The following is a 17,472-nucleotide window of genomic DNA, read 5'->3' as shown; positions in this document are numbered from 1 at the left end:
TCTATTTTTTTTTTTAATGTTATATGATTTTCTTTAATTTTTTTAATATTGAGAATTAAGTAGAGAGGTTTACAAAATTATTCACTGGGTGTCTAGGAGGTTCGTACCTTTGTCTACATGAACGAAGATGGAAGAACTCAACCAACTAAGCTTTATACCTCACTGACAATATAATTTTCTTTAATAAACATTCAAAATTGAGTCTAAATTACTCTAATTAATCTACAAATAAGGAGGGATTTGAACTTGAATGTAAGGGGACGGCCCACTGTCTTAACTAACTGGATTCAAACTTGAGACATCTTTTAATTTCGAAGAGAAAAATACCAAATATCAAGAGTTAGATGGTGTTAGACAAATCTCGTATTCATGTAGGTTGTGACAAATTGATATCAAAGTTGCAAGTGTAATGTTTAATTCATTAGAATTACTATAAGTAAATTGAGTTTAAAGTTGAGAGTGTTCGAAAACTTTATTCTTTTCTACGAATTTAAATATAAATAGGGTAAATATTGCAATGGAAATTAGAAATTTTAAATTTAAAAGGGGGTATTTGGAGGGCCTCTCTCTTTGACAAAGTCCTATGATTAGGATGGGTTTGATTGTTTGTACATGTAAAAATATCAGGCAGTCCAGTGTTAGGCCTTTTGGGTCGGCAGCCTTTAGTTTAGGTCTTGTTGTCAATCCAATGACCATAATTTTAATTTGTTTTTCCAGTTTATTCTTCCTTTTGTTTTACTAACTTCTCCTTCATGGACAAAATTTCTTCTTTGCTCTTCTTTTGTAGGCTTTTATGGGTGGAGTATTTTGGGCTAATTGGACTTTCGAATCTTCTCCAGCCCAAGATTTAAAAAGGCTTTTATTGGGGACTTAAATCAATTCGTATGATTGAACGAAGGAGGGTCGGCCCACTTTGTCATTCATGGACTGCCTCAATGGGTTTTTCTTACTTCTCCTATGTCAAATTATAGTTCATATAAAATTCATAAATTTATGTTCAAACAAAAATTCATCTAGTAAAGGTTTCAAAGTAACGGTCTTGCTACAACATAACGTGTCAGATTGTTTTACAAAAAAATCACTTTATTTGTAGTGCTGTCTTTATCATGTGAAAGTTTATCTTGGTTTATCTAGACTAGATGATTTGAGCTGTTCGACACCTTGAAGGAAGGCCGGGCTGGGTGGCTCAGCCCATTTCAGCCTTCGGAGCCCCATGTGACACACAACGCGCAAAAGATAAAAAAACAGAAAACAAAATAATAAATGGAGCTTCTACAATAAGAAGTTTAGAGTGAGGGGCTTATTTAAGGGGTTCAATCCAACCATCAAACCATTTAAAATGTTTAAATTCATTGATTTCATCACATTTGTTGATGGTGAGATTGAACCCCTCAAATAAGTTTCTCATTCTAAACTCCTCATTATGCCTTTCCGAAGAAGGGATGAAAGCAACACAATACAACATGTCAATTAACAATCGAAGGAAGGCTGGGATGAGTGGCTCAGCCCATTTCAACCTTCAGAGCCCCATGTAACACACAAAGCGCAAAAGAAAAAGAAAAAAACATAAAGCAAAAGAATGGAAGCAACACAATACAATCAATTAACAATCTTCAACTGCAGCAAAAGTTGATTATTTTTCCATCTTTAAAGGAATAGGACATGGAGCGTCCGTGTAAATGTAATTTTAAGCCAAGGGGTACACAAAAAAGTTGATAATGTTCTGAGTTGTTGTGATGTGATAGTAAACAAGAACGTTTCCCTTGCAAGTAATAAGAGTGTGGGGTAACCTAAAACTCAAGGGCAGCCTTTTATTTTATGCCAATATGACAATATGTCCATTGCTCACGGGGATAGTCCAGGAATATTAAAGGCAGCTTTCCTTTCCAAATGCCATAGGAGCCAGCCAGCTGAGCTGCAACTTAATTAAAATTCTTGTCGCCCTTTCTTTGCACTTTGGCATCTGTTTACATTTAACATTGATTACACTTTCAATGTGGTCCATATTTCCCACTAGCCCTATGTTTATTTTTATAGATTTAGTGGGTCCCCATGATAAATAAGGTTCCAGTTTCGGTACATTTGTGTATATGTGTGGTATTCTTTCACTCGGGGGGCCATAGGAAATGAATATAGCCTATGTTATGCTATTGCTTCACAAGTATTTGGATCTAAGATTCAAAATATAGAGCTCGATTGTATGAATTTGAAGTATCAAGTTATAAATCAAGTTTGGGATTAGAGTTGGAGTTTAAGATGATAATTCGGACAAATTCAGCTGAATTTCAACAACGTAACTTTCAAATTAAACTCAACTTTGATTTGATCGAATTAGTAATTTCTTAACTCGGGTCGAACATGTTCAAATTGATCCATCCAATCCAGGTTACACCTCTCGATGAGTTTTAAGTAGGAAAATGTAAATGGATGAGATTTTCCTAAACTAATATTCATAACATTTGAGCCATATTGGAAAGAGTTTGGTTTGGTTAGGGCACACACACACTAGACCAAGGGGCAAGGGCAAAGAGAAATGAGAGATGGGGGAAGTAACCGTTGAGCAACCACAGATCTTTGAAAAGGAAAAAAGGTGAAAGAGAAAGAGAGGTTTCATTGGGTAGTAGGTGCGGTGAATAGAAAGAGCCTCACGAGATGCTTGGGGTTTCCTTCTATTACATCAATTATCAATATTCAATATCAATCCATCCCCTCTGAATATTATTCCCTCCCTGTCTCTCTCTGCCCTGCCAGAACTCCTTCCTGGCTACTTTCTCTATATGCAAATCCCATCCCATCTCTCTTTACTCTTTACTTTTTGAATCAAACTCCTGTTGGCGAGTACTCCTACACTCCTACTCTTCCTATTTAATTGTGTTTCAACCATAATACTTGAACTTTGTAGAACTTTGAAGTTCAAGGTCAAATAAGGCTGCCTCTTGGGAGTTTTGATTATCATTAATACTTCAACGACTGTGATCTAATGATGAAATAATGAGTATGAGACAAGTTGTAAACTTAAACAAACACTTGAGCGGTAAATGAATGAGTATGAGACGAGCGGTAAACTTAAACAAATAGTTGAGCCGCAAAGAATGAGCATGAGATGAGTTGTAAATTTAAAGAAGATACATCAAACTTTTAAAAGGGTAAAAACAACGTTTGGGTGGTAAAAGGATAAGCATGAGTAAAGATATTCGAATTTACCAATATGGATGTACATGTTAAAAGGATATTACAAGTAAAAGATGAAAGGAAACAAATAGTTGGTGAACTGCAACCATCTTCATTACCATTTGTGATTACACTCAAGACACCCTATTTTTGGTTATAAGAGTTCCCTTGTTGAAGTAGAGGGGAATTACAAGGCAGCACAGTGAAAAAAATGGCTCTGCTTTTCTGTGATTAGCTTACCAAATCAGCTTGCAGACACTGCAATTAAAATTTCTGAAATCTGCAATGCTCATTCTAATTTTATTTTTTCAATACTTTTAAAGCACATTTCGTGTAACATGTAGTGTTCATATATACTGGGGACTGTAGCTGCCAACAACACGTTCTTTGCTCATGGCCAAATCAAGAAAAGAAAAAACCCCAGAAAAAAAAAAAAAAAACAACTGGAAAAATTGTTGAAGAAAAACAGCTTATCATCATGTTGTGAATGAGACAGGTAGCCCATTGGGACCACTGACCACACAGTACACACCTTAAATATCATTCAGTCTATCCTCCAATTGCTCATACCAGGATATTGGCTTTTATTGACACACAAATTTTGAAGTAAATGGATAGAAACTATCGATATTTTCCTTTAATTGACTGCAATAATGCCCTTCCATTACATGCTTTCAGTAATTTATACTTGAAAACAAGATGCTTATAAAACCCTAATTGGTTTCTGGACTAGTTTGAATCCAAAATCATTTTGACATCTATGTTGATCAGATTTAACATGTATGTCTTATGAACACTTTCGGGATAAGTACACAAATGAATTCTTACACTCATTACATTATGAACCTCCAAGGGATTTGAAGCACTGACGTTTTAAGAATTAGGGTCTATCGAATCATAAGATGCAATTGGAAGGTATGGTTAGTAAAATCTACTAATGACCTTGGCTTAATACACGTGCAAGACGTGTGTAACGCATAAGAATTAAAGGTAGAAAAGTATTATGAATTACTTAAGAGATAAGTGATTTGGATGGAAAAAGAAGTACCATTGGGAAGGAAGGATAGTGCAAGATGTAGTCAATATCAAGTTAAGGAAACTACGTTAATAGCCATGACTAGAAGTCCAACGCTCTAACGACATGGCCTTAACCCACATGTAAGGCGTGTGTAACGCAAAAGAGTCAAGTGTACAAAAATATTAGAAATTACTTAAAAGCAAGAAATTTAGATGAAACAATAATAAATAAATAAGAAACAATTGTAAAGGATAGTGTAAGATGTAGCCAATATAAAGTTTAGGAAACAATGTTAGTAACCATGATAGTTTGAACACATTAATGACGTAATTTAACACACATGGAAAGCGTGCGTAATGCATAAGAGAATATCATAAATTGAATAAATTAAACACTAAAAAAACTGAAATTACTCAGAAAATGGTTGAAGTGCATCAACATTTCATTTCTTCCACCAAAAATAAAATATCCTGAAATTGAATACACCCTTAATAAATCTTTTATATTATTAGTGTGTGTCTCAAAGTTTCAAATGTGTGACAAGAAGGAAGCAATATTCATCTTTGAAAAAAACAAAAAACAAAAACTGCATTGAAGCACTAAAAACAAAATTTAAATTGGGAACCCCCTTTCTCCCTTACACGTGTAAATTACGTTAATCTGTAATTATGGTTTCATAATTTTCCTGTAGTATTAGATGCTGGGATTAGAGGGCTCATATAAATCTCATATGAACCTCACATTATCCACGACACAAAACCAGCTGAGATTTATTCTGCAAGATTTACAGGAATGCAGAAAAACCATGTTCTCAAATGCAGCAGAGGCACTGTGTAAGAAAAGCGAAGTTCGGTTACTAAACGCAATCATCATATAAATCCAAATGGTGATAAGGTGGATTAGTCTGTAACGTTTTCAAGGCTAGCGTGTCAAGAAATTGCCATAAAGCTCTGCCCTTTTTCTTCTGCAACGTCCATTTCTTCCTCCCTTAAAGCTCTTTCTCTCTCTCTCTCTCTCTCTCTCTCTCTCTCTCACTCTCGCTTTTCTTAGCTCAGCAGCTCAATTAACCCATTCAGTTTCTGCTGCTGAGTCAGTCACTTTCCTTCAGTTCCCCGAGAAAAAAATCCAGAAAAGAGAAAATGCTGCCTAGGCTGAACGGTGCCGTTTGGATGGGTGATAGAGAGGACAGAGACTCTGCTTCATGGAATAGAACCACCGCCGCCACCACCAACAACAGCAATTGTGGTGTTGTGGAGAGCAAGGACGAGTTGGGCTCTCTGTCTACCTTCAAATCCATGCTTGATGTTGATGATGATTGGTATCTGCCCAATAATAGCATTCAGAGCCATTCAGATGTCCGAGACATAGCCTTCTCGCCGAGCTTTGCTGACCCAGAAAGCTTGCTGCTCAACCCAGTGGACTCTTCCTCTTCTTGCTCACCGTCTTCCTCGGTTTTCAACAATCTTGACCCAAATCAGGTTCATTACTATTTGCCTCAAAATTCCACCTTGTCTTCGCTCCTTAATGTTGTTCCTAATAACCCTTTGGAGCATGGCTTCGATTTGGGCTGTGATATTGGGTTTCTTGACACTCAAGCATCGAGTGGTTCAAGTTTAATGAACAGGGGAGGTGGGGTTTTAACTGGGTTCAGTGGTTTGAGCTCAAATAACCCGATGAATGCTCAGGATTTGTGTTCAAATTTGCAATTTTCAACTACCCGTCTGCCTCAATTGCTTGAAAATAGTTCAAATTTTTCGGGCTTTCGGGGTTTTGAGGATACTTCAGCGAATGCTTTGTTTCCCAATAGGCCTAAATTATTGAGACCCCTTGACTCCGTCCCTGATGTGGGAGCACCGCCCACTCTTTTTCAGAAAAGAGTTCAGAAGAACTTAGCTGATAATGGAGGAAATTTGGGTGTTTTAGGCTCAGAAGGGGGCCTGGCTTTGAATCATATGGGTGAGGAGAATGAGAGGAAGAGGAAATTGAGCGGGGGAGATGATTTTGAAGATGTGAGTATCGATGGTTCGGGTTTGAACTATGATTCAGATGACTTTACTGAAAACACTAAGATGGATGACGGTGCTAAGAATGGTGGTAATAGCTCGAATGCAAATAGTACTGTTACTGGCGGAGGGGATCATAAGGGGAAGAAGAAAGGGTTGCCTGCTAAGAATTTGATGGCTGAGAGGCGCCGCCGGAAGAAGCTCAATGATAGGCTGTATATGCTTAGATCCGTTGTTCCAAAGATCAGCAAAGTAAGGATTTATTTTACATTACACCATTTTCTCGTGAATTTGAGTACGCACTGATGGTATGTTTTAGGTGATTAGGTCCTCAAGATACATAAGAATTTTGTTTTTAGGCTTTTGTTGAAAGAATTGCACCTTTTACCGGGTTCCAAAATGCTTCAGTTCAATTGAAGATGGTATTAATTTCTCTCACATGGACTCTGGTAGCATGCCCTTAAATTTTCTACATTTCAAAATACTACCTTGTTGTTCATCAAACAGTTAGTGCAGACTAAAACACTTTTTTTCAAAGGATTTTTGTTTCTTTAACAGGTGAGTTCAAAATTGAATTTCATTTCTCACTACAATTGACATCAAAGTTACAGGAAATATTTAGTTGGAAGTTGGAAAGAAATAACCACCACTCTCAGTTATTGTTTATGTCCAATTGCTTTGAAGTTCATTTAGTGAAGTTATAGTAACTCAAGTAATATTTACTGTTATTTGCTATTTGAATTTTGAAGTGCAATAAGTACTTGTTCAAAACTTTTAACCAACTGAAATGAAAGATAAGTCAGTAAGTCACCATTGGGAGGAGCTACAAAAGAGCTCTTAAAGCTTTGTTTTGTGCTTCATGAATATCATATGATTCAAATGACATTCCGTTTTGTGATATCAGATGGACAGGGCATCAATCCTTGGGGATGCAATTGAGTACTTGAAGGAACTTCTGCAAAAGATCAACAACCTCCATAATGAATTGGAGTCAATCCCTCCGGGGTCTTCATTGACGCCTACCGGAAGTACATTCCACCCTTTGACACCCACTCCGGCTACCCTGCCAAGCCGTATCAAGGAAGAACTTTGCCCCAGCTCATTACCTAGCCCAAACGGCCAACCCGCAAGGGTACACCCTCTATGCTTGAAAATTGATTTTTGAGTATCTTCAATCCAGTAGTCTACTTTAGATTTTCCTCTTATAATCCTGAAACTTTTTTAGTGAGAAATAAATGATTGATGCATTTTCTTCTTTAACTTCAAGTGATTTTACTTTTTTCTAAAGAGCAAAAGGAAGTTATTCCTCTGTTAGTTTAGATCTTTATTTATCCTAGAACCTTTGTGCCACTGTCTTAGCAAATGTTTCACTATAGTGTTCTGATGTTGATGATTATGCATAGGTTGAAGTTAGGCTACGAGAAGGAAGAGCAGTGAATATCCACATGTTTTGTGGGCGCAGACCTGGTCTCTTGCTCTCGACCATGAGAACTTTAGATAGCCTTGGGCTAGACATCCAGCAAGCTGTCATTAGCTGTTTCAATGGTTTTGCTATGGATGTCTTCCGTGCTGAGGTATTATTCCCTACAGTCATCAGTTCTTTGCATATACAACGTTGGACTAATGTTATCATTGATATACGTTTTGTTATCGGAGATTTGTCTCACACATTCAAATAAGAATCCACGCAATCTACGTTTAGATTGACAGTCAATGTAAACAAGTTAGACTGTTTGACGACGAAATATGGAAATATTTCGTTGTCGAGGACTGCATGTACTTATACTATTACTAAAAACCAGTGCTACAGCTAACTAACCTCTATTTTCAGCAATGCAAGGAAGGTCAAGACGTCCACCCGGATCAGATAAAAGCAGTACTTTTGGAGTCAGTCGGGTTCCATGGCTTGATATAGATTGCAGCAAAACAACAAACTGAAGTTGCTTTAACCAAAGACGGGAGTCGTCATGCAATTTGTATATGTTTTGCTTTGCCATAGCTCAATTGCGTCGTGCATCAAATTTGAATTAGCAGCTTTTGAAAAAAAAACTTTGTAGGTTTGCTTTGTATCATCAGAAAATTCAGCGTCAGTCAGACCTGGATTGACTGAAAGAAAAAAAAATTTAATTCTCAGCCGTTATCTTTTCAAGTTCTTAAATAAATTGGCCCTTTAGAACCATTGTTTTTATCTGGTGGTGATTGTGTTTCATTTCCTCTGTGGGGTGATTGATTGAACCCAAAAACTATGTTCCATACCAAGGAGCTTCTATAATGAGGGGCCTAAGTTGAGGGGTTTCAGTCCAGTCATCCAATAATAGCTATGTAATTGATTGGAATTGATTGGATGGCTATTAAAAAGAATCCCTCGTTACAGTGTTTATTGTACTGGAATTGCAAGTGTTTGTAAAACTTGGAAAGCGATTCCAAGTTCGAATCTCTTAAAATTAAAATTAATATAATTTAAAAAAAACTGGATTTGAAAGGAAATTAGTAGACTTGGGCTTCATCCTGGGCTTGCCCATAACATTATGCATTTGTGATTTATGAGAAGAAAATGAAAGCAGAAAGAAAGGGACTCAATGGTCCCAACCTAAATATCCAGATCTCTGTGTGGTGTGTGGTGTGTGGTGTGTGGTGTTGGAGAGGTGCTTCTGTTGTTTGCATATGCTTTTGCCTGTCGCGGGTCATCGTGAATATTAGAATTCCACGACTTGCAGTTCACGAAAACGGTGTCGTATAGTATATATGGCTTGCATCGTCTTATTATATACTGATGAGAATTTTGGTAGAGTGGACAGTCCTTTTTAACATCACAGTCAACACTGTGACTTTGGGACACCCGGGAGAAAACGTTGTCGGTGACAACAATGTCATGTGTCCAGTGTCTCTCAAGTCTTCAAGTTTGTTCACGTTCAGTTGAGGTCTAAAAAGTCTGCCAAAAAGATAAGTTGATGTCTAAACAGCACTATCAATGAAACCAACACCCCCAACAAGGAAATAACCCTTAGCATTGGACCTCTGTATTTTAGGAAATATTCCTAATTTTCGTCAAGGGGTCAATTAAATTACATAAATTGACAGGTTCATTTATATACCAATTCAAGGGAATTTGTGGCTCAGAATTTTTCTGTTTAGGGCCAGTTTTGAGTCTATAAGATGAGGTCTGTGGTTAGGAGGCGGCCTCCTCTCCTCTAATAAACAATGACATCTTATTTTCAGGCTAGAAATCAATGATCAGAAACAATTAATTTTTAGGTCATCTCCCCAGAATTATTCATGCAAAAAATCAGCTACATCGGAAATTGTTTAGCCGTTTGATGACCCAAGACGTATACGATCCTGATCATTTAACACCATACTCGACTTTTCAGCAACAAGACGTATACGTATACGATTCTGATCATTTAACACCATACATGACTTTTTCAGCAACAAAATCCACTGGTTACTTACAAATTACAATCATTCATTGCACAAATATCTACAACAATGCCAGACAATGCTCAATATTTTTAGATTTTGAAAAAGAAGAAAAGCAAAACAATAAACTAAAATCATTAAGTAATTTCCTTCTTAACCCAAAAAGCATAACATTAGACAATCTGTGCACTTACTTACATTACAAGGTTGGGAAAAACAGGTAAAACAGGTATGTACAAGGTGGAATTGTTTGAAAGAGCAAGGCCACATCGCCTTACTCGAAACAAAGGGTAGTATATATATCTATATCTATATATAACCGGACACTTGAAAATAAACTAACTCCAGAACATGTCCAAAACTGAATAAAACCACATGTGCCGTCATCTATCTTGGACTTCTCAGATGAAGTTAAAAGTCCAACGGAGAAACAGCTTACATCCATCTCTGTTACTTCATATATCCGAATAGCTTAATAGAACTCTCACAAATGCACCGTCACTAATCTTCCCCCCAAAACTCTACAGATTTCCAGTAAGAAAGCATGATCAAAATGGCTAAAACGGGCATAAATGGCCAACAAAAGCATCTTTAATTATATATACCTAGTCATATACCTACAAATCTTCAGACCCAGGCCTAACATTTTCTGGGAGTAGATGCTTAAGGAAGTAGCTGAGACTTCCCCTCTCTTGCATCTGCACCCTCCGCAACCAATGATAAATTCTCCTCCCCATGTGAATTTAGAGTCCCAGGGTTCATCTTTTGAACCTCCTCTCTGGTGTAGATGAAAATCTTCCGGACTATGCCACAAAATTCCCTGAAACACACATATAAGCAATGTAACTTTATTAGACTTACAAGAACGAAGAGAATCAGTTCTCAGACTAAAAAAAGATAAATACTTACTGCCAGGGATCATCTCCAACAAGCATCATATCACCCTCATCATCAGTGTACACAATCAACCAATTCTTTTTCGGGGCCATCAGCTCACCGTCAAATTCAAACAATTGGTCCAATGCAGCAATCAGTTCCTCGTAGTTATTGAACTTCGTAAGATCAACAGACCTACCAAGAGCAATACCTTGTTTGTGAACCTGAAACCAAAAGCAACAATTAAGTACTGCTTCCGATACACTTTCATATTGTCAACAGAGTTCCAAATAAAGCCTAAGAAAACACAGTGTCAGGACGAGGAATATATACCTTGGTACAACTCCTAGTTGAACCTCCCTGTGGTTTACCCTGACCATCTCTGACATGTTGCTGAGAAGTTTGTAACAGTTTATCCGGCTCACCAACAGCTAAGGGATTCTCCACTGATTTTGAGCCCCTTGATTTATCAGACTTCTGGTCAGACTCAAAAGTATGAACTTGGTTATGGTGAGGTGACCCAATCATCGCATTTCTGTGTGACAATGCAGCCTCTGGTGCTATGAGAGGAATACCAAAGAGCTTGTAGTTTCCATCTTTAGGCTTCACAGCCTCCTGTTTCTGTAGTGACGCATGTTGTGGCATGGCCTCCCTTGCATTCGCAGGATTCTCGAAATGTGATGGGGGTGGAGGCATTAACCAATTTCCTTGTGGGTGGTCAACTCTATGACCGTTCAGAACAGAATAGTCACTAAATCCACCATATCTAGCATTCCCTTGCGCTTGGTAAGCCATATTGCCAATGGGAGGACCCTTAAGATTAGAGTCCAAGCTAAGGGACAGAGATGAGGGCAACATGGACCATGACTGCAAGTTAAACTTGCCTTCCTGATCTAATGAATGCTTTCTCATTGAATTACCAACAGCTTGATCAACAAAAGGTGGACAGATACCACGCGAAGAATCGACATTAGTCCCAAAGCCTGACAACAGATCTGTGTAAGTCGGTTCATGCCTCCCTGAGGGCATCCAGTTCTCTGAACCATGTCTTCTTGAAGCAGAAACCACGTCAATCTTCTCATCATCTACCGAAGGTGTCCATGCAAGAGACTTTTCAGCAGTATCAGACTCGCTATCCACAAAATTGCCTCTCAAGGTCGAGAATTCTTGACCTTGCAAGACCCTTGAAAACCCACCTGGCATTGCAGGGTCTGCAGTTACTTTTGAGGAACCTATGAAAGAAACAAAGAAGGATAATTTTAGTTCCTTTGGGTAGCAAGAACACTACAAATCTTCTGGATAAAAAACTTTCAGGTTTCTAAAACTGTACCTTCCCTGGTGAGAATAGAGTCTGGAGACGAGGGTACCATGTTTGACCGAGGCCTTTTTGGCCGAGGCATCGGGAGGGGATTCAGTGCTGGAGGAGCAAGAGCAGGCTCTATTTTCCAAGGTGAAACTCTGTCTGGACGAGGTATGGATGAAGTCTCATCCCATCTCACCTTTAAGAAACATAAGAATGTTAGCTTTAGCATACAAAATAACTAACAGCACATGGTGTCATAAGGAACTGATACTACCTTAAGGGATCTCCATTTGGAATCTCGCCATCTTTTGGTGTCAGCATCTTCAATTCCAATTATGGTACCAGTAAACCTACAAAAAGATAAAAGTCTTTAAAAACTTTCTGGTTGAAGGGAGAGGAAGCATAACATAAAATCAGCATCCATCAACCATACCTCTGCTCCGGAGCTTCTTCACCTTCGAACCTCATCTTGAACCTCATACCTATAGAATAGTTGTTCTTAACAGACTCCATGTACTGGTCAAATGGAACAATGAATTCAGCAGGGCTTGTTCTGTAAACAAACATTTACACAAGCAATTAGAAAAAATTCAAGCCCGACAAATCATCAGGAGCAAATGTTTCAAATATCATCTCATAATAAGATCTCAAACTAAATGCTTAAAAATTCAAAGAAAACAAACCACACCTTGGCTTGTAGTACACAGTGAACATCGTTCCTGTTAAGATGGCGTGCCATGCGGTAGCAAGGACACCTAGGTGCATACTGTGACTAGATATCACTGAAGATGGGGCACTGCCTTGCTGTCTCATTGCACGTCTAACACCAACACGGAGCTCCCCATTTTCACCCCTAGATGTTTACATGATGGTCCCATATAAGAACACAAGAAATCCAATTTAAAAAACCAATACATGGAAGCTCAAGTATGTAAGACTAACCTTAAAAATATAAATGCATCTCCTGCAACAAGCCTCTTGGAGCTAACGAAAACACTCCAACCACTTTGAAGCAAATGCCTCCGGGGTTGACCTGCCATTCCCAATATATTGTTAATTAAACGATACAAAGCTATAAAACATGTAGAACTTACTAGTCGCCAACAAAGCAAACCAAACTAAAACACAAAAGAATGACCCAAATATTAGTACAATCATCAACCTTGTTTCACCAGTATTATTAACAATGGTCCCCAGACAGAGATTGGGTAACACAGCAAATCCACAGGAGAGTGATGAACTTAATTGTTAATATCAAATGCATAGAAGTTACCTCGGAAGATATGGCGAAAGCGCCACTCATTTGCATGCAAATCTTTTGCAACCAACTCCTGGGTTGGAGGCTGGCGAGACATGTCCTACCAAAGAACAAGCCAAAAACAGCCACAAATAAGCTAATTTCCGGGGGGGAAAAACAAGGGAATGCATCAAACTACAAGGTCACAAAAACCAACCAGTTGTGGAAGGCATTCATCTGCGTGCCGCCTCAGCACTGAAAATCCACCATGAGTGCTTGTATCCGAAGCAGTTAGAGTCTTACAAAATGAATGTACTTGAAATCGCGGTGGTGGAGGGGGAGGAGGTTCCTTCTCTACCGTATTCTCATCTTGCTAAAATTTAAAAGAACATCAAACCATCAGAATCTCAACCATAATCAATTTCCCTCAAATAGTCATAAACTATAAACCATGAGAGGAAACTTACACTTGGCTCGGGAAGTAAAGTGACTTGTGCAAATACCTCATCAGTGTCCGGTTCAGCCTACAATTCAATAGCAAGAAACTTATCAATTTGTTTCAAAGCTAAAGGTCTGAAGTACATAAGAAGTCGCAAATGAATTAAAATTCATAGACTTCAAAGCCTAAATTCTTAATTTCTTTATGAGATCGGACAGTCACTACCTTCAGTTGTACATGGATAACCCGGCAAAGGATCTTTGAGGGAAGATTATACACAGGCATCTGTTGGTCAGCCACCTGATTAGTTGACGCCTCCACCTGATCAGGACCCAGAAAACACCATTGATTGTTAGTAACGAACAAATATTCAAAAACAGAAACACTCCAGAAATGCTAGTTAAAAAAAAAAATCTCAAATGCCTAAACAAACAAAATTCCCCTTCGAAATCGCATCAGTTTACATCTATAATGAATGAACATGTATTGAACCAAAAAAAAAAAAAAAAAACAATTGATTACTCATCAACCTCATTAAAAGCACCGGCACCCAAAGGAAGAGACATGAAAAATGGAAGAAAATGAAAGAATTTGAAACTATGTGAGCTGAAGCCAAAACATCGTTGGTAGAATAAAGAATTTGAAAGCCAACCTGCTCGATGTGTCCCTGAGGGAAGTAAAAGACACGTTCCCGTTCACGCGGCACAGTCACGAGCGGCCCAGCGCAGGCGTGCCAAAGCTCCGTGTAAAGTGCAGTCTCAGCATCTACATATAAATCAAAAGAATAGAAAACCACAACAATCAGAACCCATAGCACATGGAAACTCGAGAATCCACAACTTGTCGGCAGAAATGAAACCAAATTCGCCGGAATTACCTCTACCGGCGGCGGAAACAGTGGGATGACTGTTTTGCCCCTCTAAGTTATTCCTAACATCGTTATGGTCACTGAAACCGGACGAGAAGCTATCTCCCCTCTGGTTCCCGCAATTGTCCTTTATCGAAACCTCCGATGACGTCATTTCTACAAAAGCTCAGAGCAGATCTCTCATCTGAAACTCAGCTGTGCAATTTCTAAACTTTCACCCCCACCCCAAGATCCAAACACCCAAAACCCTTAGTCTTCAAACCACCACAAAAATCTATATATTCACTTCTGTTTCTCTCTCTCTCTCTTATACCTCAATTGAAACCCTAACTCAAAGCTCAAACCAGAAGCTGTATCTACCAATCTCCACCTATAGACCACTCTCTATCGCTCTGCTCGTACACTGGCTCGATGAAACCCCTCGGTTTCAGACCTCACAGCGAAGCTCTCTCAATTCTCAACCAATTCTATCGATTCGACCATCAATGTCCGGCTCTTTCTCTTCTCTATCTCTCTCTGCAACTCACGGTCTCTCTCTCTGCTTATCTCCCGCTCTCACCTCGGCTTTGCATGCAGTAAGCAGCTCCAAGCTTTTGTTCTCTCTCTCTCTCTCTCTCTCTCTCTCTTTCCCTTTCTCTGAGTCTCTGAGTGTCTGAAAAAAGGAAGAGGCTTAACCCTGAGTGGTCAAAACAGCGTGCAATGATTTCAACCGCGGTCAATTTCTAACCAAGTCTACCGCGACTCTCATTCGCCCCTTTTGCAACCGGTTATACCCGGTGGACAGGTCACCAAGCCCCATACAGCGACCGCCCGCTTACGTGTCCATTAATAAAGGCGGCTCGGAGACAATACAAACGACGCTCCACTCCGCCGTTCGCAGGTGTCGTTTCCTGATTCGCGAGCCCGAGTGGGTAGCGTGTAACGGCATCCATGACGGCTTCCAGGTGTCGCAGCGTGAGTGTGCAGTAGGTGGGAGGAGCAGGTAACGGCGTTAAGTGGGAAAAGTTGTTGTGTTTTTATTGGGAAGTGGCGTTGTCGTGCTATTAACGGGCAGGCTTGGATGGATGTAGGAGAGTAGGAGGGGTCGTACTTAATACACTCTCTTTTCGAGTGTGCGAATCGTAACCATGGTTACTTTTTTATTATTATTTTTTTCTTTTTCTTTTTTTTCTCGGCTTTGTGCCCTTCAAACTGAACTCCTACATTATATTATTTATTTATTTTTTATTTAATGATGTACAAATTGACATGTAAATAATTGTATATACTTTTTTAGAATATTCATTTTGTTTTTAAAGTGGAAAATATTATAGACAACAAAGTTTTGAATTTAATATTTCCTTTCAACAATATTCATAATCTCGGGTCCATACAATTAGGTTAATTTGGGATTAGTCTATTGATTTGCCCCTCCTGCCTTGCGTTCATATAAGGACTTGCAACCATTTTTCCTTATTTAAGGAGGTAGCCCATAGATTAGGAAGACACCAAATTTGGATTAGGATCAACACGTACCTATTTATAGCTAACTAACCCTTTTGATAAACTTCTTATTGTGGTCTCCTACTCAAATGGAATCAACAAAACTTGGTACCCAAGCTTGAACTTGAATGACAGTAACTTTTAAATAATGTTAGGCATTGACTGTGACATTCTAAATTTGTATTTAAAAATAATTTAAGCGTTTAACGTATGAAATTAAATGCGATACATCTTAACTCTTCGTCACACTCTAATGTCAAACCCGTAAGTTCTCAAGTTAAGTTATTTCAACTTAAAAATTGATGGGAAAACAAAACCCAACGATTAAATTCATATAAACTTAGTTTGCGTAACGCAATTCCTAATGACCTACAAGTTGTACTACCAAATGGCAGCGTTGATTTAGAAGTAATCCTAATTGTTGTCACATCATGTGCTAACATTTCCATATATGTATGGACCATCTAGAACATTAGCCTTTCTATTTGTTCATTAGTTTTCGCTTGTTGCAATAAATTCAAGCAAAGGTCCTTTTTTATTTATAGGTTATACTTTTACATTCATATCACTTTTTAAAATTTATAGCCACAAAGACCATCAACTATAAAGGTGAATATAAAGGTAACTTTTGACTCTCACAAATAAAAAATACAAATAAAAACTATAAAACAATCAAACACATAACTCACAATAAATTAAAAACAATTAAAGTTTCTTATTTCAACAACCCTCGCAAACAAAATTCGGTTCCACTAGTATAAAACTTGGTGTAGACCCTTAGAAATGAGGGGTAAAATGAAGAAACTACTTCCTATCTAGGGTACCCTAGTTAGTAGGCTAGTAATTGGACCAAAATAAATACCTCATTTTAAACGTGCCATATATGTATCCCATTTGTCAAGATACTAAGATAAGGACTGTGTGAAAAGACCAACAACAAAAAAAAAAAAGAAAAAAAAGAAGGGACAATTTGATATTGAATGTAAGTAAAATTAAATTAAGGGTTGTTTAGCTCAATAATTAATTTGTATAATCTTATTTTGGGTTGAAAATGAAAGGGGAAATAAAATGAAACTAGGGAGGGCAAGTCACGTGTGGGGGGGCAAAGGTTGCAGAGGAGGCCGGGCGTAGAGAAGAGAAGGGAAGAAAGTGTGCGGGGGCCCACGTGTGTTGTCCAATAGCAGGTGTGTATGGTCTAAAGCAACAAATGGAGGAATCTCAATCTCTGTCCCGGGAAAAGGTAATATCCTCGTAATCCTGTTTAATAATAATTAATTAAAAAATTAAACAATTTTTACTCTTTATTTTAACTTTACACTGTTAAAGTATCTCTCTTTTCAAACATGAAACTGTTGTTTTCCGCACAATTCACAAATGCCGAAAGACACAAGAAGCTCACAAAGCAAAGGTTCTTCTTGACATTCCCTCCCTTCACCCTTTTTTATGGAACATAAATTTGAGGCTATTTAGGTGTGGCCACTCGGTGTGGACTCGGTAGGTTTACAAAACTTCCTTAACATATTTTCTTTTTATGTTTAGGTTGTTTAAGTATTTTGTAGTATTGATTATGTATGATCTTTCGATGTACACTCGATAAGTCAATGATTTATTTTTTATTGTTTTGTTATCCTCTCTCTTTGTCTCTATCATCACGT

At 38.2% G+C, this 17,472-nt stretch overlaps 2 protein-coding genes across 4 annotated transcripts; one reads left to right on the top strand and one right to left on the bottom strand.

Annotated features, from left to right (window-relative positions):
* On the top strand, nucleotides 4,544-8,382 carry LOC18777709 (transcription factor ICE1). The gene is made up of 4 exons (XM_007209914.2): nucleotides 4,544-6,444; nucleotides 7,097-7,324; nucleotides 7,596-7,766; nucleotides 8,024-8,382. The coding sequence occupies exons 1-4, from the start codon at nucleotides 5,329-5,331 to the stop codon at nucleotides 8,105-8,107; spliced, it is 1,599 nt and encodes a 532-aa protein (XP_007209976.2). The 5' UTR covers nucleotides 4,544-5,328; the 3' UTR covers nucleotides 8,108-8,382.
* On the bottom strand, nucleotides 9,737-15,032 carry LOC18776450 (auxin response factor 2). Of its 3 annotated transcripts, none has more exons than XR_002271648.1 (15): nucleotides 14,345-15,032; nucleotides 14,120-14,232; nucleotides 13,693-13,788; nucleotides 13,496-13,552; nucleotides 13,246-13,401; nucleotides 13,065-13,149; nucleotides 12,734-12,824; nucleotides 12,480-12,644; nucleotides 12,225-12,344; nucleotides 12,066-12,141; nucleotides 11,819-11,987; nucleotides 10,822-11,720; nucleotides 10,522-10,712; nucleotides 10,218-10,432; nucleotides 9,737-10,133 (listed from the first exon to the last, which is right to left on the bottom strand). XR_002271648.1 is itself a non-coding variant. In XM_007210839.2 (15 exons), the coding sequence occupies exons 1-14, from the start codon at nucleotides 14,487-14,489 to the stop codon at nucleotides 10,276-10,278; spliced, it is 2,520 nt and encodes an 839-aa protein (XP_007210901.1). In that variant the 5' UTR covers nucleotides 14,490-15,032; the 3' UTR covers nucleotides 9,737-10,133; nucleotides 10,230-10,275. The 3 variants fall into 3 exon arrangements, 2 of the variants coding, with proteins under 2 accessions (XP_007210901.1, XP_020419304.1); XM_007210839.2 differs by having other exon boundaries at nucleotides 10,230-10,432; XM_020563715.1 differs by having other exon boundaries at nucleotides 9,737-10,432.

The sequence above is a fragment of the Prunus persica genome, chromosome G5, assembly GCF_000346465.2.
Source record: "Prunus persica cultivar Lovell chromosome G5, Prunus_persica_NCBIv2, whole genome shotgun sequence".
NCBI lineage: Eukaryota > Viridiplantae > Streptophyta > Magnoliopsida > Rosales > Rosaceae > Prunus > Prunus persica.
Note: the sequence above shows the minus strand (reverse complement) of the source record. Positions and strands in the feature narration are given on the sequence as shown.

What these genes read in the sequence shown, in the direction of transcription:
- LOC18777709 (XM_007209914.2), top strand. Translation starts at nt 5,329, where the DNA reads ATGCTGCCTAGGCTGAACGGTGCCGTTTGGATGGGTGATAGAGAGGAC. An exon ending in TTGTTCCAAAGATCAGCAAA is followed by an intron (nt 6,445 to 7,096) that starts GTAAGGATTTAT and finishes TTGTGATATCAG; the next exon opens with ATGGACAGGGCATCAATCCT. An exon ending in CAAACGGCCAACCCGCAAGG is followed by an intron (nt 7,325 to 7,595) that starts GTACACCCTCTA and finishes GATTATGCATAG; the next exon opens with GTTGAAGTTAGGCTACGAGA.
- LOC18776450 (XM_020563715.1), bottom strand. Translation starts at nt 14,489, where the DNA reads ATGACGTCATCGGAGGTTTCGATAAAGGACAATTGCGGGAACCAGAGG. An exon ending in CTTTACTTCCCGAGCCAAGT is followed by an intron (nt 13,402 to 13,495) that starts GTAAGTTTCCTC and finishes TTTAAATTTTAG; the next exon opens with CAAGATGAGAATACGGTAGA. An exon ending in CAACTAGGAGTTGTACCAAG is followed by an intron (nt 10,713 to 10,821) that starts GTATATATTCCT and finishes TTTTGGTTTCAG; the next exon opens with GTTCACAAACAAGGTATTGC.